The sequence below is a fragment of the Myotis daubentonii genome, chromosome 14 (genome assembly GCF_963259705.1).
Source record: "Myotis daubentonii chromosome 14, mMyoDau2.1, whole genome shotgun sequence".
Taxonomy (NCBI): domain Eukaryota; kingdom Metazoa; phylum Chordata; class Mammalia; order Chiroptera; family Vespertilionidae; genus Myotis; species Myotis daubentonii.
This window is the reverse complement of record NC_081853.1, coordinates 4128634-4154408: the sequence shown is the minus strand read 5'-3', so window position 1 is coordinate 4154408 and position 25775 is coordinate 4128634. Positions and strand designations below refer to the sequence as shown.

At 46.8% G+C, this 25775-nt stretch overlaps 1 protein-coding gene across 8 annotated transcripts in view; it reads left to right on the top strand.

Annotated features, from left to right (window-relative positions):
* The window catches only part of MITF (melanocyte inducing transcription factor), a 250391-nt gene that overhangs the window by 123447 nt on the left and 101169 nt on the right, over positions 1–25775 (top strand). For 2 of the 8 annotated variants that reach the window (XM_059662989.1, XM_059662988.1), the window contains exon 2: positions 24748–24831. The exons of the other annotated variants lie outside the window; for them this stretch is intronic. In XM_059662989.1, the coding sequence (XP_059518972.1) occupies positions 24776–24831 (56 nt within the window). In that variant the 5' untranslated portion in view covers positions 24748–24775. The remainder of the gene's footprint in view (positions 1–24747; positions 24832–25775) is intronic. 8 annotated transcript variants of the gene reach the window in all.

Sequence of the window (25775 nt, the reverse complement as noted above, 5' to 3'; positions counted from 1 at the left end):
TTTTAAATTGGATTGTTTGTTTTTTTGGTGTAAGTTGTATGAATTCTTTATAAATGTTGGATATTAACCTCTTATCAGATGTATCATTAGTAAATATCTTTTCTCATTCAGTAGGTTGTCTTTTCATTTTGCTGATGGTTTCCTTTGCTGTGAAAAACTTTTTAGTTTGATGTTACCCATTTGTTTATTTTTTCTTATTTTTTTTCCCCATTGCCCAAGGAGATACATCAGAAAAATATTACTAAGAGCAATATCAGAAGGTGTACCACCTATATTTTCCGCTAGGATTTTATGGCTTTGGGTTTTGAGGATCTTCCTGTATAAAGCCTCAGAAGGTGGTCCAGAGGAAAGCTGGACTGCCTGGTGGGAAACACACTGGATTCAGAGCTCAGCAGGAAGTGGACCGGCCCAGCTGGTGTAGCTCAGTGGTTGAGCACCAACCTGTGAATCAGGAGATCACGGTTCTATTCCTGCTCAAGCACATGCCCAGGTTGCAAGCTCGATCCCCAGTAGGGAGCTTGTAGGAGGCAGCCAGTCAATGATTCTCTCTCATCATTGATGTTTCTATATCTAGCTCTCTCTCTCTCTCCCTTCCTTTCTGAAATCAGTAAAATATATTAAAGAAGTGGGACTGGTGCTTGGCAGATGCGGTTGTCAAGATAGGTACTGGTTTTGGTTTAGGACTCATTTTCTCACTTACCTTCTTTAAAAGAAGAATATGGCCACTAGCCTTTGGTTCTAGCATGGGATGGGGAATGGCCGACCCCAACTGTCAGTGTGGTTTCCAGGCTTCTTATCTTCTACATGGAAAGTATGTCAAGGAGCAGGAGCAGTGACTTACACCTGAGAACAGTCCACTGGGAGGAGGGCAGTCCTGTTTACTCCTCAGGAATACTGAAGGGCCCTGGAGTGGGCTGACATTCTTCTGCAGCAGTGTTATCAGAAACGCTTTGAACTGCAGCACACTCTTTATGTAGTCAAAACCAAGTCTGTTTCTTGTTTTGTATTTTCTCTCTGGAAATTGCAAGGAGGTGGTCTTAAAAGAATTAAACAAAAATAGGGGACCCCCCCAAAAAGGTGATTTAATTTTATTTTTTGCATACATATACATTTCTGTTTGATACATCCCAAGGAGGGGAATTAGTGGATCAAAAGGCATGCGCATGTTCAGCTTTGGTAGATATTGCAAACCATTTCCATAGTCATGCAAGTTCACACCCTGGGCTGCCCAGCTGCTCTGTCCTTGCTGGCCTTTGCTAACCCCACCTCTCACCCCTCTAATTGAAGAATGTGGAGGATTTTTGATAGAATGGGGTTGCGAGCACATGAGAAGTACTCCAGACAAGAGGGAAGAGCATCTGGGCATGGTTAGAGATGAGTACATTGTTGATACTGCTTGGGATACTTAGAGTAGTTAATACTAGAAAGGTCTGTTGGCCTTGATTGTCTGTATAAAAAAGACATTTGAAATTCATTCATTCTAAGTTGATGGGCCATTAATTTTATTAAAGTAGTTGCAATACAACAGCAATGCTGAGCTCCAGGAAGAGTGTTCTAGCAGTAGGCCTGGGCTGGGCTGAGTGGAATCGTGGCAGAATCACTAAGGACAGAGGAGATGTGATGTGGTTTGGTGGCTGACGTAATACTGACCAATGACTACACAGTGGAGTGTTCAGGGGAAAAAAGAGCAAGCACTGCCCCTGACCCGGTGGTACTATGGGCAGGTATGTAAAAATTCACTATTTTCCTTCTCAAGGAGTCACCTCTACCTGTTTTCTCTGTTCACTTCCCTTACACTCCTTACTTTTTTTTTACTTGTTAAATATAATCATATATGTAGAAAGAAGTCTAAAACCTACTAGTTTAGTAAAGAACAATAAAATGATAGCCATGTACCGACTATATCTTGAGATGTAGAACATTCTAAAAAGCTTATCTTTGGTTACATCCCCTTCTGTACTCCACGCGATGTTAACCGCCATCCTGAATGTTAGGTCGTCACTCCCTTGACTTTCATTATCGTTTTACTGTATATTAGTCTCTAAAATATTCTTTGAACTTTAAATGGAATCATATGGCAGTGTTCTATGTGACTTGCCTTTTTTCAATCAACATCATTTTTTATTTTATCCCTGTAAGGACATATATGTACTTCATTCATTCTCACAGTTGTGTAGTAGTCCATTGTGTCTATAATCCTCAATTTATTAATCTATTTCCCCTTAATCTTTAACCCTCATGCGATGACTTTAATCACTCAAAATAATTTTTACACATTTACCAATTCCTGTGGCATATGTTAAAGCCTCAAGCACATCAGTGTACTGTGTCCCACAGATTTAAAAGATGTCTTAGAAACATACTTAAATTTTTGATTAATGATTACATGCTTACAATGAGTTGGAAATACTTTGTCTCCTGTATAGCAGAGGTGCTACTCTAAAACAGAGTTTCTGAACCTCAGCACTATTGACATTTGGGGTTGGATATTGTCTGTTGAGGGGTCTGTCCCCAGCATTGCAGGATGTTCAGCAGCATCCCTGGCCTTTGCTTACTAGATGCCAATAGCACTGGCTCCCCATTTGTAACAACCAAGCGTGTCCAGACATTGTCAGATATGCCCTGGGGACAAAATCATCCGCAGTTGAGAATCACTGCTTTAAAGTGTTAGGACCTGATGAGAAGGCCCCAGGTTAGTGACCATGAACAGTAGTATGTTCTTGTCTTGTACAGTGGACCTTCCCCTGGTTCAGGAGGTCAGCCATTCCCTCTTGCAAGTGTGCTAGCTGATTTCCTTGGTGTTGTGCCGGGGTCCAACCCCAGCAGGTCCAGGGGTCCCCAAAGGCGTGGACGGAGTCGGCGAAGAGGGAAAGACTCGGGGACAGTGTTCAGTTGATCAGCAGCCTAGCCAGGATCTCTAGCCCGGATCTCCAGCCAAGTTCTGGTCTGGATCTCCAGAGAAGTTCTGCTTCAGATTTCCAGCGAGGTTCTGTAGCCATGTTCCCTCGCTAGGTTCTCCAGCCAGGTTCTGTCCAGGCTCTCCAGTCAGGTTCAGTGTCCAGGTTCCAGTCAGGTTCTCCTGCCAATCTCTGTAGTCAGGTTCAGTCCAGGATCCCTTGCCATGTTCTCCCGCTAGGCTCTGTCTCTAGGCTCTGAGGCCAGTCCCTCTCCAGGATCCTCCGGCATGCTCTCTCCAGCGAAGTTCTTCTGTCTCCAGGCTCCGTGTAGGTTCTGTCTTCTTGATTCTGTTCTAAGTTCTGAGTGTTTCTGTCTTGTTACAACTGTATTTATACCAGTTGATTCAATCCTATCAATCTCTATTACAAAGGTTAGGGCGTTTCTTATCTCCATTCCAGGGAGAAAAGATTATGTAGTTTAAGCATGATTGTTCGTAGTTAAAGGGATTAATTACCCGCCTGGCACTTAGTTGAGGGGTTTTATTCCCTCCCTAACTTCAGGGGAAAATCCCTACCTGGGGATTCAACCTTTCTCGGAGAGGTGACCTTGGTTAAAACACAGCGCCAAGAAGGTGAGCAAACATATTAAGAACCGTATGCCATATATGCCAGGTCCCTTGAAACAGCAAGGATGGACCGGCTCCCGGCAGTGTTGCCACTGTTTTCTATTTTCTCCTCGACTGTGAGTCTCCATTCTGCCTACCTCTGACTTTCTGTCCTAACTCCTCCTATCCTAGCAATAGTTTTCTTATGTGTCTGATGAGACAACCATGCTCATTGCATTAATAAATTGCTTCCATTTCCCCAAGGCAAAAAAAGTATTTTCCTGAAATTATCAGATTAAAACTATAATTACATATTTAATAAACCAAAGTTTAAAATGCCAGTGAACTATAACATGTACATGTTTTAAACACACATTTATATAACATGATTGATCATTTAATATTAATTTGGGTTTCACGGTCATAGAAAATAATGTGGGATGGTAAAATGAGGGGACTTTAGATCTTTAAAATGAAAATTTAAGAAATTTACATTAAAATATATTCAGGTTATGTTACTGTTGTAATTAGCTAGTTAATATTAATATTACTAGGAAGAAGCAAAGGGGAGGCCAGACATTATAAGCATGGTCATCTGGGCAGCTTCACCAGCAAACTGCAACTTCACACTCCCCAGGGAACCCCTGGCCCATTTCTTGTAGACCACTGGGTAAGGGGTCCAACAAAGGGGAGATGGTGCGTGCGCAGTGAAGTTCGGGTGACATAGGATAGGTGCCTGTCAGTTTAACCTGGAAGTGAGGTCACTGGTCAGAGGGGCAGAGCCCCTGTGAGCACATGAACATTGGGGTGTATAATCCCAGGACAAAGGAATCTTAGCTCTCTGGCTGCCCTTTGTCCCTGTTTCACTCCTGCTTCCTTGCATTTGCCAGTGTTCCTAGAAGCCACATGGCCTACAGCCATGCAGGGCCCCACACGATGGACTGATGGACCATAGCTGGGAACACCAGCTAAGCCAGCCTGATGCTGGACTGGACTGTGCAGTATTGGAACGGAAACTCTGGGCTTTCCTCCTAGCTCTGCTACAGTCACAGCTGGACTTTCTCCTTGGTGAGATGAAAGGACCTTGGAAACTTAGGGGTGTAATTCCATGCAAATATATGCCACTCATTCTCCCACGTGACTCTCAGAAAATTCCTTTTCTTGTGACATCACAAGCACCCCACTTCCACAGGCAACAGGTGGGCACATAGAGAGCTCTTCACCAATACCAGTGGTACACAGCTTGCCCATAACTTTGTGTTTGGATTTTTTAAGTGCAACACAAACCTCCATGAATCCTGAAGCTTTATAAAGTTGGCTCCATCTAGTGTGTGAACGGAGTACACAGCTGGGACTGCACCAGGGCACTCGTTGCTGCTTTCTTAGGAGAGTAAGAAAACCCAACCCAAACAAAACTGGACTGTAAGCTGTATTTGTGCCCAGGAGGTAGCTCCAGCCGAAGTGACCACAGCCGGAGGGGCGAGGTCCTGTACTAGTATTGAAACTTCAGCATCCAGCATGCCTGACATCTTGCTCCCTGTGATATGCTCAGCCCCACTTGGCCAGGCCCTGTTCTCCCTATGTGGAGTCGTATCTGGGTGTCATGCTCATTTCCCACAGCAAGGGAGCCATTAGGCCAGGCCTACTGGACTCTGATTTCAGAACCTGGCAGTTTCAGACTGAAATTCTTGGTGGCTCTCAGCTTCTCACTACAGCGGAGGAGGCACTGTTTCTGGGCTCGTTTCACCTGTCTCCACTGTAGGATGCTGGCGACTCATTTCTCTCAGTCAGTGTTTCCCAGATTTTAGGCATTCTCATGCTAACTTCATGACTTTTCCCCCTTCAAAAATTAAAGATGTGCTTTATTTTATTTATTTTTTAAAACCTGACTGGGGATCGAACCCACAACTTTGGTGTATGGGGATGATGCTCTAACCAACTGCGCCACCTGGCCAGGACCTATAGTATATTTTAATGGAGATGTTATAATAAATGGAAACCACAAACGGAAGTAAAATAAATATAATGGAATTAGAAGAAAATCGTTAGATACTTACTAGGTGTATTGTCTGGAAGGGCCTGAGGTCTGAGCTTTTTTTGTTACAAAGGGCAATTGTTAGGAGATTGAAGACATATTAGCATCAAACGGACTTTTCCTGGGATGAAAGGCGTGAAAGGGCCTTTCTCCTTGTGCAATTCCATGGCTATTTAACGTGGAGACTGTGTGTCTGGATCTGAGACCATCTCAACTCCCACACTTTGGGAAACTGCTCAAGGTTTACCAACTTTGCCAAAGGAAGTTTGTGATTCTTCCCCAAATTTCTGAAGACCTTGTTTCTCCTTGAAAGCCTTTTTGAATAATTCCTTTTTTTTTTTTTTGAGGGCTTTCTCATTTCTTCTCCCATTAGCAAATATAAATTGTGTTGATATTTTCCCCTTTGTAACCACATTTTCTCACTCTCTTTTCCAACTAGATTAAGTTTTTTGAGGACAAACATTGTATGTTTCTTTGTTTCTTTCTAATCAGTGCCATTAATTTAACTCTTGCTTGTATAAATATTCAGGGAAGCCTATTTCTTTCCCTTTTTTGTTTTGTTTTAGAGGGAGGTGATGGCCAAAAGTGGCCAAAAAAAGCACCATGGTCAGTTAATCATTTAACCCATTGACAAATAGTTATTGGGCACCTTCTCTGGGTCTGGACTTGTGCCTGATTCAGGAATGAAGAAGGGAACTAAATGGAACTCAGGACCCAGTGTGGGATGCTGGGTAAAGACAACTCTAATACAAGTTCTAATTTTAGAATTGGTTTGCTTTTGTGAGCGTTGGGTGGCTCACAAAACTTGCTCAAAGAACCACAGTGAAAGGTGTATGGCTCTGAAATTTCAGACCCCAGATCTGCATCTACTCATTAACATCTTGACTTTGGGCAAATACTCACCTCACTTTCTGCCCCTCAGTTTCTTTATTTAAAGAAAAAGATTAAATAAACATGAGCTGTGATATGCCAATCGGAGGTGCAGTTATCATTATGATATGATGAATTCTCTGTCCCCCCCCCCCACACACACACACTTTTTTGGTATTGATTTCAGAGAAGAAGGGAGAGGGAGAGAGAGAGAAACATCAGTGATAAGAGAGAATCATTGATCGGCTGCCTCCTGCACACCCCCCACCAGGGATCAAGCCCACAACTGGCGCATGTGCCCTTGACCGGAATAGAACCCGGAACCCTTCAGTCCGCAGGCCGACACTCTGGCTACTGAGCCTAACCAGTTAGAGCATGATCTCACTTTTTAAACATTTCAAATTTTCTGCCTGGCACACTAGGAAGTAACAATATATTGTCCAGTGTAGAAACAAAATCCTTACTAATGGGAAAGCATTGCGGAAGGTGCTTAAAAATTGCAAATCCGTGCAATTTCCAGATTGTCAGTGTAAGTTAATTGACAATTTGAAATTTAGAGTTACTTCAGAATATTTCTCTCTTTAGAATCTAAGATCCATGGTATATCACTGAGGTATAAGCATACTGGACAGTGCCTGGGACATAGTAAGTATTCAGTACACATTTATTGAATAAGTGAGTTTAATAAGAATATTTTGATTTTTTTCATCATTTGTCCATATATTTTTTAAGTGAACCAACGTTATTTGACCTAAGGAGGGAAAAAATCGTGAATGGAGGTGGTTATTAACTGCGTCTACATTACCTTTCTGGCCTGTAATACCTGGCAGGTAATTAATACTAAATATTAAAGAGATAATTAGGTAGCTTTGTTAGGCACTTTTTGAAGGACACATCACTTAAGTTTTGTAAGCAAAGATTTAATTTTTCCTTTTTGTTACTTCATGGCAGTATAACTTAAAATTACACAGGCTATTAATTTAAAATATTGATTTTTTTTATTTTCACGTTTTACTATTAACATAATTATACAGTTAGATTATAGGCAAGATGCCTGAGAGTATAAATGAAATACAGCTGCTAATGTGTATTGTTTATTATGATCCATTGAATTTAATCAACGGGAAGGATTTCTGTGCAAATATTATTTTTCTCATTTTATTTATCTAGTTTTGTAAAGTCTCCCTCGAGGTTCTGTTCTTATTTCTTTCAGAGACAGTGGAAGGGAGAGGGGAGATTGAGAGAGAGAAAAATTCATCTGAGAGAGAAACATCGAGTGGTTGCCTTCTGTACTCACCCTGTCTGGGGATTGAACTGCAACCTTAGTATGTGCCCTACCAGAAAACTAACCTGAGATCTTTCGATGTCAAGGATGATGCTCCAAACAACTGAGCCACACTGGCTGGGCCTATCTTTCTCATTTTAAATCTTGTCTGCCTAGCATGACTGAAACAGGAAGTCATTAGTATAAGACTGAGTATTGAGATACTTTAGAAGTTTGGGAATTTTTACTATTAACACAAACTTACCATAAGGCTATATATTGAGCACAGGTTGGTTACAGTTTTGCTTATTTAAATACATGTATTCTTGCTTGACTTCAGGATAAGTTTATACAGTCAAAACACAAGTTAAAACATAATTGTTGCACTGAGTGAGAACAGAAGGCTTCCTTGGCCAGAACTTTTTGTCTGTAGCTAAGACAACCATTAAAAAGATGTAGTCATTTACCCACTATGAAAAGTTATATGTCATCACCAACACCTTTAGGTTTTATTTTCTCATTATGAATATACTAGTGGCCCGGTGCATGGATTCATGTACATTGAAAGGAAATTAATTAGAAGAAATATTTTAATATTGCTATTTGGCCTTTTTCTATAATAGAAGTGTCGACCAAATTCATGATCAACAATGACAGATCAAAATACATGCATGCGATTGGTGCCAGTGAGAGCTTTATATATATAGATAAACTTGCTTAATTAGACCTGCTTTCTGATTTAGCCAAACTTTTTCCAGCCCAGTGAAGCACCCCAACTTCTCTTTCAGGTAATTGTCAGCAACACAGAAGTAAATATCAACATGAAGCAGATTATTATTGTAGATCATGCAGGGAGAACAAAGGGTAAAATATTTAACTGCAGCAGTGTTTGATTCTATTCTGCGCAGTGAGAAAACCTGAAATCATTTTCAAGGTCCACCATTTCTTCTTTTTAAGTTGGGTCAAGTATGTAAGCTTTCTAAATCTCCATTTTCTAGCTAATGAAAAGACAATAAGATTCTACCGAGTCTCCTATCTACCCACTCCAGGACGACTCCTGTGAGGATCAACTGAGATGAGGCACGGGGAAACTCTTCACAGACATTTGGTTAAAGTGTGAAATATTTGCACCTGGCTATAAAGCAAGTCTTGTTCCTGGGCTGAAAAAACTGCAAGGAGGCTAGTTGTCCCTAGGGAGAGGAAGCCGGGTGTTGCTATGTGATGTAATTGCCCAGTGCCCACAGCCACCATTTCCGGGTTGGCCAGGCTGTGGGCCGCATTTTGCGCCATGGGGTATTGGCAGCGTTGGCTGTGATTTGGTGGGATGTCGCTCCGGGGTGGTGGCAGGGCCTTTGTCCCACTTGGGGGAAACCGAGTATTGCTTTGTGGGTACTAGGTCCACAGTGCTGTTTCTCTGTAAATGACCAGTGTGCATCACAGCAGCTCCTGCATTAAGCATCTGCCGCCTGGTGGTCAGTGTGCATCATAGCGACTGGTCAGACAGTCGGGCACTTAGCATATTAGCCTTTTATATATATACTAGAGGCCCGGTGCACAAAAATTTGTGCACTCGGGGGGGAGCAGGGTCCCTCAGCCCGGCCTGTGCCCTCTCGCAGTCTGGGACCCCTCGGGAGATAACAACCTGCTGGCTTAGGCCTGCTCCCGGGTGGCAGAGGGCAGACTTAATCCCTAGGTTCAGCCCCTGGTCGGGCTCAGAGCAGGGCCGATTGGGGAATTGGGGCGCCACCGCCTGTCATGCACAGAGCAGGGTGGATTGGGAGGTTGCAGTGCCACCCTCAGTCACGCTCAGGGTAGGGCCGATTGGGGGGTTGGGGCACTGCCCCCTGTCACACTCAAGGCAGGGTCGATGGGGAGGTTGCGGCGCCACCCCCTGTCACGCACAGAGCAGGGCCACTCGGGGTTGGGGTGCTGCCCCCTGTCACGCACAGAGCAGGGTCAATCAGGGGGTTGGGGAGCTCCCCCCTGTCACGCACAGAGCAGGGCCGATCAGGGGGTTGGGGTGCCGCTACTCTCACACTCAGGGCAGGGCCGATGGGGAGGTTATGGCTCTACCCCGTCACACACAGAGCAGGGCTCGTGGGGTGGGGGGTTGGGGCACCGCACCCTGTCACACACAGAGCCGCAGGGCGATCAGGAGATTGGGGAGCTCCCCAGAGCAGGGCCGATCAGGGGGTTGGGGCGCCTTCCCCTGTCAGGAGCAGAGCAGGGCCGATAGGGAGGTTGTGGCCCCACCCCCTGACACACACAGAGCCACAGGACGATCAGGGGGTTTGGGCGCTGCCCCCTGTCATGCTGATCCCAGTGCCGGGAGACCTCGCGGCTCCGCTGATCCCGGTGCTGGGAGGCATATTACCCTTTTACTATATAGAATAGAGGCCTGGTGCATGGGTGGGGGCTGGCTGGTTTGCCCTTAAGGGTGTCCCTGATCAGGGTGGGGGTCCCCACTGGGGTGCCTGGCCAGCCTGGATGAGGGGATGATGGCTGTTTGCAGCTGGTCACACACCCTTCAGAGTGGGGGTCTCCACTGGGGTGCCTGGCCAGTCTGGGTGAGGGGCTGAAGGCTGTTTTCAGGGTGGGACTGAAGCTCCCAACTGCTCCTTTTTTTCCTTTTTTTTTTTTTTTTTTTTTAAAATTCTGAGCCAGCTTTATCTCTGAGGCTCCAGCTCTTAGGCATCCGCTCCTGAAAACAGGTATCTGGTTTGTTTAGGTTCTACAATCGAAACTCTGTATCAACTCCAGGTCTAAGATCCTGGCTAGTTGAAAGCTGGTTTCTGGGGTTTTGTTTAGCTTCTATTTTTGTAACTATGTTTCAAACTGCCAGCTCAGAGGCCTGCAGCAGCAGGCGGGGAACGTTGGAGTCCTCCGTCACTGAAGCAAGCAAGCCTCATGTTAGTTTCAAGCTGCCTGCCTACCAGCCGCCATCTTGGCTGGCAGTTAATTTGCATATTTCCCTGATTAGCCAATGGGAAGGGTAGCGGTCGTACGCCAATTACCATGTTTCTCTTTTATTAGATAGAACTAGAGGCCCGGTGCACAAAAATTTGTGCACTCGGGGGGGAGGGGGGCGTCCCTCAGCCCGGCCTGTGCCCTCTCGTAGTCTGGGACCCCTCAGGGGATGACCACCTGCTGGCTTAGGCCCGCTCCCCAGGTGATTGGGCCTAAGATGGCAATCAGACATCCCTCTGGAAGCCCAGCAGCCCTCGGGGGATGTCCACTTGCCAGCGGGGAGCAGGCCTAAACTGCAGTCGGACATCCTTAGCACTACTGAGGAGGCTGGAGAGGCTCCCACCACCACCGCTGTACTGGCAGCCATCAGCCTGGCTTGTGGCTGAGCAGAGCTCCTCCCATGTCAGAGCGACCTGACCACCAGAGGGCAGCTCCTGCATTGAGAGTCTGCCCCCTGGTGGTCAGTGTGTGTCATAGCGACCAGTCATTCCCAGTCTTTCTGCTGTTAGGGTCAGTTTGCATATTCCCCTTTTACTATGTAGGATAGAGGCCTGGTGCACGGGTGGGGGCCAGCTGGTTTGCCCTGAAGGGTGTCCCGGATCAGGGTGGTGTCCCTGCTTGGGTGCCTGGCCAGCCTGGATGAGTGGATGATGGCTGTTTGCAGCTGGTCACAGCCCCTTCAGGGTGGGGGTCCCCACTGGGGTGCCTGGTCAGTCTGGGTGAGGGGCTAAGGGCCGTTTTCAGGCTGGTGGGTGACTGAAGCTCCCAACCTCTACTTTTTTTCTTTATTCTGGGATTTATTTACCTTCTATGGCTGTCACTGGAGCTGAGAGCCGGCTTTAGCTCTGAGGCTCGGCTCCAGCTCTGAGACCTCGGCTGCTGAAAGCAGGTATCCGGGTTTGTTTGGGTTCTATAATTGTAACACTGTTGCGGTCCTGCTCGCTCTAACTCTGAAGGCTGAAAGCAGGTTTCTGGGGTTTGTTTAGCTGTTATAATTGCAACATTGTTTCTTAGAGTGCACCTCAGAGCCCAGCAGTGGCAGGCGGGGAACCTTGGCTTCCTCCATCACTGGAGCAAGCAAGCCTCCTGTTTGCTTCAGCTGCCTGGCTGCCGGCCGCCATCTTGGTTGGCAGTTAATTTGCATATCTCGCTGATTAGCCAATGGGAAGGGTAGCGAAGTGACGGTTAATTACCATGTTTCTCTATTATTAGATAGGATATATATATAGATATATATCCTATCTAATAAAAGAGAAACATGGTAATTGGCGTACGACGATACCCTTTTCATTGGCTAATCAAGGCTATATGCAAATTAACTGCCAACTAAGATTGGCAGTTAACTGCCAACAAGATGGCGGTTAATTTGCATATGTAGGCACAATGCAGGGAGGCGAAAGGGAAAGCAGGAAGAAGCCCCCTGCCACTGACAGTGATCCAAAACCCAGGGGGGAGCTAAGAGCTGGGGGGCAGGGCAAAGGCGGCCCTGGGGCCGCCTTTGCCCTGCCCCCCAGCCATGATCGGAGAATCAGGTGCCTTTGCCGCCCTGGCCAGTGATAGCAAGAAGTAGGGGTGGAGCCAGCGATGGGAGCTGGGCACGGTCGAAGCTGGCAGTCCCAGGAGCTAGGGGTCCCTTGCCTGGGCCTAAAGCGTAGCCCACGATCGCGGGGCCGCTGCAGCTGCGGGTCCCCGCTACCCAGGCCGGACGCCTAGGCCAGAGGTGTTAGGCCTGGACAGGGGCAGAGCCTGCAACCACGGGGAGCTGGGGGTCCCCTGCCCAGGTCTGACACCTCTGCCAGAGGCCTCAGGCCTGGTCAAGGGGCCGATCCGGTGATTGGTGATCGGAGGGTGATAAGGGTCAACTCCTCTGGCCGAGGCATCAGGCCTGGGTGGGGGGCTGAGCCGGGGATTGGGGGGATATGATGGTCCCCTTGCCCAGGCCTGAAGCCTGGGTCAGAGGCATCAGGCCTGGGTGGGGGGTGGAGCAAGCGATCAGAGGGAGATGGGGGTCCCCTGCCCAGGCATGATTCCTGGGCCAGAGGCCTCAGGCCTGGGCGGGGGCCAGAGCCAGTGATCAGGGGAAGATGGGGGTCCCCTGTCCAAGCCTGACACCTCTGGCGGAGGCGTCAGGCCTGGGCAAGGGGCCGATCAAGCGATCGGAGGGTGATGGGGGTCTACGCCTCTGGCCGAGGCATCAGGCCTGGGCTGGGGGCAGAACCAGTGATGGGGGGAAATGAGGGTCCCCTGCCCAGGCCTGACGCAAGGGGCCGATCCTGCGATTGGAGGGTGATGGGGGTCAACGCCTGAGGGCTCCCAGTATCTGAGAGGGGGCAGGCTGGGCTGAGGGATACTCCCCCCCCCCCCCCACACACACACCCAGTGCACGAATTTCGTGCACCGGGCCCCTAGTATGTATGTATGTATATATATATATATATATATATATATATATATATATATATACACACACACACATATATATAATATGTGTGTGTTTGTGTGTGTGTATATATATATATATATATATATATATATATATATATATATATATAGACTAGAGGCCTGGTGCATGAAATTCGTGCAGGGCGGGGGGGTCCCTCAGCCCGGCCTGCACCGTCTCCAATCCAGGACCCCTCGGGGGACGTCCGACTGTGGGATAGGGCCTATACCGGCAGTCGGACATCCCTCTCACAATCTAGGACTGCTGGCTCCTAACTGCTTGCCTGCCTGCCTGCCTAATTGCCCCTAACTGCCTCTGCCTGCCTTCCTGATGCCCCTAACTGCTCCCCTGCCAGCCTGATCGCCCCTAACTGCCTCTGCCTGCCTGCCTGATCACCCCTAACCACCTCTGCCTGCCTGCCTGATCGCCCCTAACTGCCTCCGCCTGCCTGCCTGATGCCCCTAACTGCTCCCCTCCCGCCCTGACCACCCCTAACTGCTCCCCTGCCAGCCTAATTGCCCCAACCACTCTGCCTGCCTGCCTGATCACCCTTAACCTTGGCCTCTGCCTTGGCCCACGCCACCGTGGCTTTGTCCGGGAGGACATCCAGAACGATGTCCGGAAAGTCGTTTAGCTGTCCAGTCTAATTAGCATATTACGCTTTTATTAGTACAGATTATTAAAAAACTTCTCTAGACCTTTCTAAGCTTATATTTTGAATTCATGACATCTCTTCAGATATCAAGTTTCAAAAACATCTTCACTGTTGCTTCCATATATTAACTTATTTGCCCTACAACTTGAAATTCCTTGACTTTGTCAGGGCTGACTTCATTCCTTGCAGTATTCTGAAACAGAGTCCTTGTTCCTTGCATAACATTGATTGAGTGCTATTTTTTCAGGCACTGTGCTAAGAACTTTATATACTTTACCTCATTTCATCACCATATTCATCTATTAAACAGTTAATATTAATATTCCCATTTTACAAATGCAGACATTGAATAAGTTGCCCAAGGTAAAGCTACATGTGGGCTGTCTGCATGTGTGAGTCCATATTCTCTCACCACACTAGGCTGTCTGCTGATGAAAAATGGGGCTAAGTTTCTCTCTGTGGGAGAGACAGATCAGCTGTTCATTTGTTTGTGAAATACTGGACCATTCAGAGGTTTGCTGCCCACAGGTTGAAACCACTGTCCTGGATCCTTACCATGTCTTCTCCAAGTTGGAGTTTCCATATCTCCATCTGTTGACTTCGTACCATCTCCACCATAGCATGTTTGTCCATGAGAAACCATCTGTCTCTGCCTTTAGTTTTTGAAAACAAATGTTTAATTTTGGAAACAAATATTTAATTTACTAGGAAGCCTAGCTGACACAGTATCCCTTCCCTTCATTTTCATCCCCTTTCCAGCTCCTCCTGGGACCATGAAGGATTTGGGTGGTCCTTTGAGCTACTCATGCCTGGGTATCTCATTCAGAGATGGAAACTTGGGAAGATGGGGTCACCTTCCTTAGCATCCAGACCCTGAGCTAAGGTGGCCCGTGGAGGCCACTTCCAATCACTGAGCATCATGCTGCTTTAACACATCTTAATGTCTTGACTCTTGCTTGGAAGAAGAGAAATGATGTGATGGTAATGGTGGCATATGCTCCTACTTCAACCTCAACACTCTTCAGAGGATGGCAGACATCCTGCATGCTCATTTTCTTCTTCTTTTTTTTCCATTATAGCTCACATTCAATATTATTCTGTATTAGTTTCAGGTGCACAACATAGTGCTTAGACAATCATATACTTTACAGAGTGGTCCCCTAATACAGGGGCCCTCAAACTTTTTAAACAGGGGGCCAGTTCACTGTCCCTCAGACTGTTGGAAGACTGGACTATAATTTAAAAAAAAACTATGAACAAATTCCTATGCACACTGCACATATCTTATTTTGAAGTAAAAAAACAAAACAGGAACAAATACAATATTTGTATTTGCATGTGGCCTGTGGGCCGTAGTTTGAGGACCCCTTCCCTAATATTTCAAGTACCCCCTTCCCCCCCGGCCCATACATAGCTATTACAATATAATTTTTTTCCTCCATTGACCTCTCTCTGGCCACTTCCACCCCCCAGCACATGCCCTCACCCCCTAGTGACTGTGTCTATTGGTAATGCTTATATGCATGCATACAAGTCCTTTGGTTAACGTTTTACCCCCTCCCTCCCCCCTCGGCTTCCATGTGAGATTTGACAGTCAGTTCAATGCTTCCCTGTCTTGGATCTATTTTTGTTCATCGGTTTATGTTGTTCACTATATTCCACAAATAGGTGAGATCATGTGGTATTTATCTTTCTCCAGTTGGCTTATTTCGCTTAGCATAGTGCTCCCCATACCCATGCATGCTGTTGCAAATGGTAATATTTTTTTTTTTACAGCAGCGTAGTATTCCATTGTGTAGATGCACCACAGTTTTTTAATCCATTCATTTGCTGGTGGGCACTTAGGCTGTTTCCAAATCTTAGGTATTGTAAATTGTATTGCTAGATACATAAGGGTGCATATGTCCTTTCTGATTGGTGTTTCTGATTTCTTGGGATATAGTCCTAGAGGTGGCATCACTGGGTCAAATGGCAGTTCCATTTTTAACTGTTTGAGGAAACTCCATACTGTTCTCCACAGTGGCTGCACCAGTCTGCAGTCCTACCAGCAGTGCAGGAGGGTTCCCTTTTCTCCACATCCTCACCAGCACTTGTTATTTGTTGATTTGTTGATGATAGCCATTCTGACAGTGTGAGATGGTACCTCATTCTTGTTTTGATTTGCATCTCTCAGATGATTAGTGACTTTGAGCATGTTTTCATATGTCTCTTGGTCTTTTGTATGTTCTCTTTCGAAAAGTGTCTATTTAGGTCCTTTGCCCATTGTTTGGTTGGATTATCTTCCTCTTGTTAAGTTGTATGAGTTCCCTGTAAATTTTGGAGATTAAACCCTTATCGGAGATAACATTGGCAAATATGTTCTTCCATGCAGTGGGTTTTCTTGTTCTGTTGATGGTTTCTTTTGCAGTGCAGAAGCTTTTTATTTTGATGTAGTCCCATTTGTTTATTTTCTCCTTAATTTCCATTGTCCTAGGAGCTGTATTGGTAAAGATATTGCTACAACAAATGTCTGATATTTTGCTGTCTGTGGTTTGCTCTAAGGTTTTTATGGTTTCCTGTCTTACATTTAAATTCTTTATCCATTTTGAGTTTATCTTTGTGTATGGTGTAAGTTGGTGGTCAAGGTTCCGTTGCTTTTTTTAATCTTTAATTAATTTTTAAAAGACACTACAGTGAAAGAGAGGTCCACATTTTTATTTTTTTTTTAAATGGATAGTTTTAGAGAGGAAGGGAGAGGGATAGAGAGAGATAGAAACACCAGTGATGAGAGAGAACCATTGATCAGCTGCCTCCTGCATGCCCCCTACTGGGGATCGAGCCCGCAACCCAGGCATGTGGCCTTGGCCGGAATCAGACCCGGGACCCTTTAGTCCGCAGGCCAACGCTCTATCCACTGAGCCAAACTGGCCAGGGCAACACATTTTTATTTTTAAGTGAGTTAGGAGATGATTACTAAATGGAGAGAAATACTCCACAAATTTAAAGTATTGAAGTAGAAGATATTATTTATTGTGAAATCATATTGTGAATAACTTTGCCCCCCACAGTGGCAGCAACATCATCTTCTCCTGTTTATTTACCTAAAGTAAGTTGCAGTTTTACTAAATTTGTCATTTGAAGAATTTACCTTCAAAATGGCCTGATCTCCTCAGTGGTTCCCTCTCCACCTTCGTGCTGTGTCATGAATTTTGTTTATATTATAGGTTGTGATCTGCTTATTGCAAACACTCTGTTGCCTTTTATAGATAAGAAACAGCCTCCAAATATTCCTTTAATGAGGAACAAATGTTTCTTTCAAAGTGAACCTTAAGAGAGAATATCAGGGAGTTCAAGATAGGACATTAATCTGTTGTATTGATTGTTATATTAAAAGAAAGTCCAACCAATTATTTCATGCATTTCTCCCTTCAGTTGCTTAAAAAATTACTTCAGAGGGAATTTGAGATACCTCTTTGTAGATTATACTTTTATTCTTAGGACAAATTTTTCCAAACAATTTTTAAAAAAACATTAATTTTTCCCTTTGGATGTTTGTGCAAACATCTGAATAGTTCTTTAATAATGTTGCATGAGCTTCAGTCGGTTTATCTGGGATCCTTTTGGTCTTGTCTGCATTTTCCTTTAAGACCTAAAGGACATCTGTTTTGTGCCAGCTACAGCGAGTACCATCATTGCTACTGAGAGACTTGTTCTTGGTGGTAGAAAAAAATAGAAACGGGATGGAAGAGATGAAGGTGATTGAGTATACTGAACAGTTACTTCTACAACTAGGTAGTCATTAAATGTCCTTTAGGCACTGCTGTAAGAGTGTCAAATTAGGACTGCTAAATCCATTCCTTGTAACTTTGTATCCCAGTACTTTATGGAAAGTTAGTTGTGTTCAGCAACTACAAGGCTTCAAAGAGTATACAATTGTGTGTCTCATTTATGCCTGATCATTTCTCTCCCTCCCTCCTTCCCTCTCTCCCTCCTGTCCTCCCATCCGTCAAATATTTATTGAGCACTTATACTATATGCCAGTCACTGAGAATGAAATAAATACAAAGGACCCTGCTCTCAAGGATAAAAGACAATTAAACAAATAAAATGATTACCAGTTGGATTAAGTGCCATAAAAGAAAGATGCATTTGCTGAGAAAGCACAGAACAGAAGTGGGTGTTTCTGCTTCAGGTAAGATGTGCAGGGAAGACTCCCTGGGGAAGAAGTGTAACCCTGTGAGCCCTTACCTGGAAGATGAAGGAGTGGCCCTGGGAAGTAGCCCCTCATCGCACTCTATCCGTGACAGGTCTGAGCCTGGGGGTTGGGGTTCTCTGGTGGGAGCCCCTTGAAAGCCGACCCTCTCACACCCTCACTGTTGTCTTCCCTGCAGCACTGAGAACAGTGTCCTCATAGCTGGAGCACCATGGGTGCTGGAGTCAGGCTGTTCCGTGGCATCTCGCTATCCCCAGCACGTGAGCTTAGTGCCGTGCGCGGAGAGGGGTTGGTGTGGAGCGAGGACTCCTGGGGCTTTCTAACCGTGTCATGGTACTCTTCCTCCCCTCATAGGAAGGCTTTCACTGCACAGTCAAAAGACATCCATAGTAATTCCACGTGGACACTTTAAAGAATCAAACTGTACCAGTAAAGACTTCTTTATTCAACAAAGAAAGGGAGCTTACATTCTTGAAGGTTTTACTGCCACCCTTAGAGAGCTGTCTACAAATAATATATTGTGTATAATTAGGGGCATTATGTTACATTATATATTACTGGTTCTCAGGCCTGACTTTACATTACCAGTGGTTCTCAACCTTCCTAATGCCGCGACCCTTTAATACAGTTCCTCATGTTGTGGTGACCCCCCAACCATAAAATTATTTTCGTTGCTACTTCATAACTGTAATTTTGCTACTGTTATGAATCATAATGTAAACATCTGATATGCAGGATGGTCTTAGGCGACCCCTGTGGGGTCGAGACCCACAGGTTGAAAACCGCTGCATTAGACTTTTATTAAGAAATCTTTAAAAAAAATCCCAGAATTCCAAACCATGTCCCTTTTTGTTTCAGGAAAAATCCCTGACATTTAGGCTTTTAAATGCTCTTGAGTTCATTTTAAGGGGGTGGTGTGGGGAGAGGGGTCCCAGCTGCTTCTGTAGGACTACAGGTTTGGGAGCCGTCCGTAGTGGAGACCCGTGAGACCTGGTGATGCTTCCTCTGCTGTGAGGAGGAGCTGGTCCCTGGGTCCTTATAGTGCCTGCGCGGAGCAAGCCCTCAGTGCTGGCTGCTTGAGGCAGTGCGGAGGTGTGAGCTCACCAAGAAGGGCAGTGGCTGTCAGAAGGAAAGATAGAAGAAGACTGTGTGCATTGGGGCAGTAAAGCGTTCGATACCCAAATAAAATAAGAGGAATCCCGACTGTGATGAAGCAGTGTTTCTACTTTCCTCCAGCAGAGTTTTGGAAAGGATAACAAGTCGCCTCATCTCTTCTCTAACCCATTCGACACCGTGACTGAGTTTTTCCTCCAAAACGATTCTGAGGCCCAAATTTTATATCCAAAGAAAAAGCTGGCTCTCTCTAGGATGATTGATAGTTTTAGGTTCCATTTCAGTCAAGGCCATCTTTAAAAGGCCAGTAAAAATTCTGCCAACTCTAGTTGATTTGCTGGAATTCGGGGCAAAGAATAGTAATTAAAATTTGAAATGCATTATAATACAGGTAATATTTCCACTTTGCATTCAGTGTTTCATTTTTTAAAATATTCCTTTTTCTTTACCATCATGTTTTAGTTTGTGTTTAAATTAGGATTTGTGTATTAACCTAGTGTGTGTGTGTGTGTGTGTGTGTGTGTGTGCGCGCGTACAAATATACATTTACTAGTGACCCAGTGTACGGATTCGTGCACATTGAAAGGAAATTAATTAGAAGGTGTCCGTCGGGGTGGGACTGAATAAGACCGGCCGGACACACCCTGGAACCGACCTCCCGCAGTCCCTCCCCTGCCAGCCGCATCTGGGGGTGGTGCCATGACTCAAAGGGCATAGGCGGAGTGAGCGGGGTCCCTCCAGCAGGTAGGATCCCTCCACCTGGCCTGCAGGGATCGCGCCAAAACCTGCTCTCTGACATCCCCCGAGGGGTCCCAGAGTGCAAGAGGGCACTCTGCAAAGTTGCTGTTGTACAGGGCGTGGAACTCAAATGCAAGTGTGCAGTAAACCATATTCGGGGCAACAGTGTCCAGCAACAACATAACCCACGGCCGAAGGTGGAATCTCGCGGCCACATGAGGGATTGGACTCCGTCCTCTCTGGTTTCCGGGTGCGTCACCCAAGAACCACCGCTGCCAAGTCACTGCAGCTCGGCAGCTCCTGCGTTGAGCATCTGCCCCCAGGAGGTCAGTGCGCATCGTAGCTACCTGTTGGAAGGACACTTAGCATATTAGCTTTTTATATATATAGATACTAGAGGCCCGGTGCACAAAAATTTGTGCACTCGGGGGGGAGGGGGGTCCCTCAGCCCGGCCTGTGCCCTCTCGCAGTCTGGGACCCCTCGGGAGATAACGACCTGCTGGCTTAGGCCTGCTCCCGGGTGGCAGAGGGCAGGCCCAATCCCTAGGTGTAGCCCCTGGTTGGGCTCAGAGCAGGGTCAATTGGGGAGTTGGGGCACCGCCCCCTGTCACGCACAGAGCAGGGTGATCGGGAGGTTGTGATGCCACCCTCAGTCACGCTCAGGGTAGGGCCGATTGGGGGGTAGGGGCACCGTCCCGTCACACTTAAGGCAGGGTCAATGGGGAGGTTGCGGCGCCACCCCCTGTCACGCACAGAGCTGGGCCAATCAGGGGGTTGGGGCACTGCCCCTTGTCACTCACAGAGCAGGGCCCATCAAGGGGGTTGGGGCTCTGTACCCTGTCACGCACAGAGCAGGGTCAATCAGGGGGTTGGGGCGCTGCCCCCTGTCACGCACAGAGCAGGGCCCATCAGGGGATTGGGGCGCCGCCCTCTATCACCCACAGAGCAGGGCCGATCAGGAGGTTGGGGCACCACCACTCTCACACTCAGGGCAGGGCCGATGGGGAGGTTATGGCTCTAACCCGTCACACACAGAGCAGGGCCCGTGGGGGGTGGGGGGGGGGGGTTGGGGGCGCCGCACCCTGTAACACACAGAGCAGGGCCCATCAGGGGGTTGGGGCGCCGCCCTCTATCACCCACAGAGCAGGGCCCATCAGGGGGTTGGAGCGCCACCACTCTCACACTCAGGTCAGGGCCGACGGGGAGGTTATGGCTCTACCCTGTCACACACAGAGCAGGGCCCGTGGCGGGGGGGGGGGGGTTTGGGGGTTGGGGCACCGCACCCTGTCACAAACAGAGCAGGGCCGATCAGGGGGTTGGGGCGCCACACTCTGTCACACACAGAGCCGCAGGGCGATCAGTGGGTTGGGGAGCTCCCCTCTATCAGGCACAGAGCAGGGCTGATCAGGGAGTTGGGGTGCCTTCCCCTGTCACGAACAGAGCAGGGTGGATAGGGAGGTTGTGGGCCTGCCCCCTGTCACACACAGAGCCACAGGGCAATCAGGGGGTTTGGGCACTGCCCCCTGTCACGCTGATCCCAGTGCCGGGAGGCCTCGTGGCTCCACTGATCCTGGTGCTGGGAGGCATATTACCCATTTACTATATAGGGTAGAGGCCTGGTGCACGGGTGGGTGCCGGCTGGTTTGCCCTGAAGGGTGTCCTGGATCAGGGTGGGGGTCCCCACTGGGGTGCCTGGCCAGTCTGGGTGAGGGGCTGAGGGCTGTTTTCAGACTGGGGGTGACTGAAGCTCCCAACCACTCCTTTTTTTATTTATTTTTATTTTTTATTCTGGGCCAGCTTTAGCTTTGAGGCTTGGCTCCAGCTCTTAGGCCTCCGCTGCTGAAAGTAGGTTTCTGGCCTTTGCTTACAATGTTGTGATCCTGCTGGCTGAAGCCCGGGACTAAAGCAGGTTTCTGGGGTTTTGTTTAGCTTTTATATTTGTTACATAGTTGCTTAGAGTTGCAGCTCAGAGGCCTGCGGCGGCAGGCGGGGAACGTTGGAGTCCTCCGTCACTGAAGCAAGCAAGCCTCATGTTAGTTTCAAGCTGCCTGGCTGGCGGCCACCATCTTGGCTCTCAGTTAATTTGCATATTTCCCTGATTAAACAATGGGAAGGGTAGCGGTCGTATGCCAATTACCATGTTTCTCTTTTATTAGATTAGATATGCACTTAGGATACTCATGTGGATAGTGAAAATGTGTACAAGAGAGTTGCTTACGTATTATAGAGTAATTCATTTTAAAGGTATTTAGTCAACACCAACCATGGACTGTCAGGGATACAATGGAAACCAGACCGTGTGGCTTCTGCTGCTCAGAGGACATCTGCAGAGTAATGGGGTGACCACTTGGGGAGCAGTCTCATCCTGTGGGGGAGGGTGTGCACCACTTCAAGAATTGTGTGGGTGGTGGCAGATGTGCACACTGAAGTCTCGCTTCAGTGCGTTTGCTGGTGGACATTGCCTTGCTGTGTCCATGCAGATTCCTGTGGAGCACAGGTGCAGTAAGATCTTTCCAGAATATCGTTCATAAGTAGGACATAGGCACCTCAGAAGTAATTGTACTTAAATGTAATATAAATGGTCAATGGATAGCTTTCTTGGGGTGGTGGGTTGCTCAGGATAAAAAGCAGGCAATGTCATTGTGTGAACATGCCAGAGAGCATTGGCACCATCGTAGGCCCCTCCCTGGAGGAGTGGAGTTCCTGCTGGTGGTTTCATGGTCTACACTGAGAGCCTGTGCAGGGCACAGACTTATTCTGTGTGTAAGCGTGTAATACATCAGGGTTTCAGTTCTAAAATGTACCTGGTACCTTGTAACTTTATGCAGTTACAAATAGTGCCCAAGGGGGAGAGAGGCCAGCTCAGCTTTTTAAAAGCAACCCCCTAATGTCCTGATATGGTAATCCCTGTGCTCTCCATTTCCCTTGATCTCACACTTGCCCTGTTTCTGGGAAAGGGGGTCTGGGATAACAGGCCTGACCACACGTGAGAGCCATTTTTCAACGGAGCGCTTTGCTGTGTGTCAGAGACCATGCCGGTTGCCTGGCATGTGCTGTCGCCTCTGTCTCTAACCGGAACCGGTGGATTGCCTCTCCCTTCCTCTGGTGAAGAATCCAGGCACAGAAATGCAGTAATCTGCACCTGTAATGTCCTGGGATCTGTAAGGGTGGCGTTTCAACCTGGATATGTTGACACCAGAACTGCGTTGTTCATTTTCCTGCCGTTTCATGCCAGAGGCAGGAGGGGGTTCCTCACCCCTCCCCTCTTCCTAGTTATTGGTCTTTAATTTTATAGTAATCTGCTCTCTGTGCACCCCTTCCTGCCTCCTGCCCTCCTCCCGTGAGCTGTCTGCCTCCCACCAGGACCGGCAATGGCCAGTCTTGCCCCTTCTTCATTTGGTTCTCAATACAGTAGCCAGAGGGGCCTTTCTAAAGACTCAGATCTGAGCCCATGGCTCCCCTGTTTATAACGTGGCAGTGTTCCTTCTCATCTTGGATCAAAACCAACTCCCCTTTTTTGGCCACCAGGTCCTACAAGCTCGGGCAGGCACGGCTTTGATCTCAGGGGTGCCCGCCTTTTCTGCGCTCTGTGCCCGTCAGGCACATGGGTCTTCCTTCCAACTTCCCACCTGAGGGCTTCTGCCATGTTGTTACCCCTTCTCAGGACACTCCTCCACTCAGATGTCAGCCCAGGTCCTGCCTTAAGGGAAGCCTTTCCTGACCCGTGCCTCGGAGGCTTGTCCAGCTCCCTGGAGTAGTCATTACATGTCATGTGTGTGGTTACTTATATGTGTCCCACTGCACTATGAACCCCAAGAATTTATACTGTGCCTGACATAGTCGGTGATCCAGAAGTATATACTAAAGAAAGAATGAATGAATGAAAAATGAACAAAATAAAAAAAGCTGGAAATAGCTTGTTTGAGACTCCTGGCTGGATGTTTCTGATTATAAAAGGGAAGTTTTAGGAAGATAATTTCATTACACTATGGAATTTGAGATTGATTATAGCTTATAGAGACTGCATTGTTTTCCAGCCATTTACTGGGACAAACTCTTAGGCAGAGAGGTAAGGGAACTTGCCCAGGGTCACAGCTGGCACTGCCAGACGCCTTTGTTCTGACCTTTGAGTTATGTGTGGGGAGAAAGATCCTGTTTTCATCACTGCAGGCATCTCTGCTGTGCGAGTCCACAGGAGCAGCATTAGCACTTGATAATATTGCTGTTTTCATGTTGGCCTTTAGTGTCTTTTAAGAACATGTGTTTCTGTGTTTTTTTTTCTTGTAATCAAGTATGTTTAGAATTTAATTGCACAACAGTCTAAGAACACACCGATTTATGGCCTAAAGATGTGCATGTCCTGAAAGGTGGTACCCACAATACGAAGCAGCTTGCCTCTGACTCCCCCAGGACTGGGCAAGGGCCACCTTCTTGGGTTCTTGGGGTCTGAGGGTAAGGACTGCTGCCAGCAGGAGAGCATGTGCCTTGAGCGAGCTCTGGTTCCAAAAGTGCCTGCTCACAGGGGCAGGGCAGGACAGCCAGTGGTGTGTGATGAGTGGATGCTGGAGATCCCTCAGCCAAGAAGGGGCTCAGCAGCCCCCCAGCTTGCCTGGATTCTGTGACTCTGTAAAGTGTTAAAACTCTCTGCTATGTGAATTTATCTCTCCTTTCTTGTCCTCTAAGCATGGTCAGCACCGCAAGCCTCAGCAGTCCCTGCACTCCAGAGGGTTGAGTGGGCCCGCGCCGGCCTGGCCGCCTGGGTCCTTGCAGAGCCCTGTGCTGTGTGAGGCAGCACTTTTGTCCTGCAGGTACAGTAGGTACTGGATTAAACAGGTCTGCTGTTGTAGACAGACACCAGGCACCTTTTAGCAGGAGCTGTGTTTGGATTGGAGTTTCTAGGGCCTTATCAGGAGCCACCCCTAGTGACACAGCCAGTGCCAGGACTAACTTTGACTTTCACTCTTCGCCAAGGGCTTGCAGAACACCTTAAAGGAAAAAGATGGAGGCGCTGAGAGTTCAGATGTTCATGCCCTGTGCCTTTGAGAGCTTGCATCTGTAAGTGAAGTCTTATTCTGGACATAATCCAGGGACCACTTAGCAGGAGTTATTTTTGTTTTAAGGGGAAGGCCAGAGAAAGGGAAGGTTTTATTGGGAGTGAAAACACTGGAACTGTTCCTTGTGGTTTTATTCAGCTTGCACTGTGCCTGTAGGTGGGCATGACAAGGAGAAGAGAGAAAGTAGGGGGAATCAGAATGCTAGCCTTTTTGCCTTTCTGTTTAAAATTGAATGCTGGTATTAAATTAGTAATTCTCAAAAATGACTGCTTGCAAAAATCTCCGAACAGGGCTTGATTTATGATTACAAGGTAGACTGTAGTCTGGCTTGTTAGGAATTGGAAAGGATTTTCTCAGGAAAAAAAGTGTGCTTAATAGTAACATTTGTTAGAACTGTCCCTTTGCAGACACTTGGGTTTTTCTTCTTTTTCACTCCTGACTGGAATGGTAACAGTTGCATTAATAAACATATCATTTGCATTTCTATATATTGATTATTTTCTCTTTGAGAGAAAAACAAAACATCCAAACATCAGAATCATCTGCTGGGCATATACATGTAGAACAAATTCTGAAATAGTCAGTTTCAAAAAAAAAAGTACTAAGACGGAGAAATACTAAATGGATGATACCTCTCCCCACCTTCTTTAACATTTACTTTCAATGTTAGGTGATAAGATTTGCAAATAATACTAAGAGCTGTGTTCCTGGGTGAATAGGCATTCAGGCAAATCAACTTATGCAAAAGCCACCTCTGGGCTTAATAATTATTTACTGAGCGTTCCTGGGTCATGAGAGAGGCTCTGATTAAGTCAGGAAAGCATTATGTTCAGCAGCTTGTGAAAGTGTTTAAAGACGGCAAGAATAATGGAAAAATACTAAATGTAGCTGAACTATTTTGAGAATCTGATTCTTGAAAGAAAATTCCCACAAATTTAAATGTGG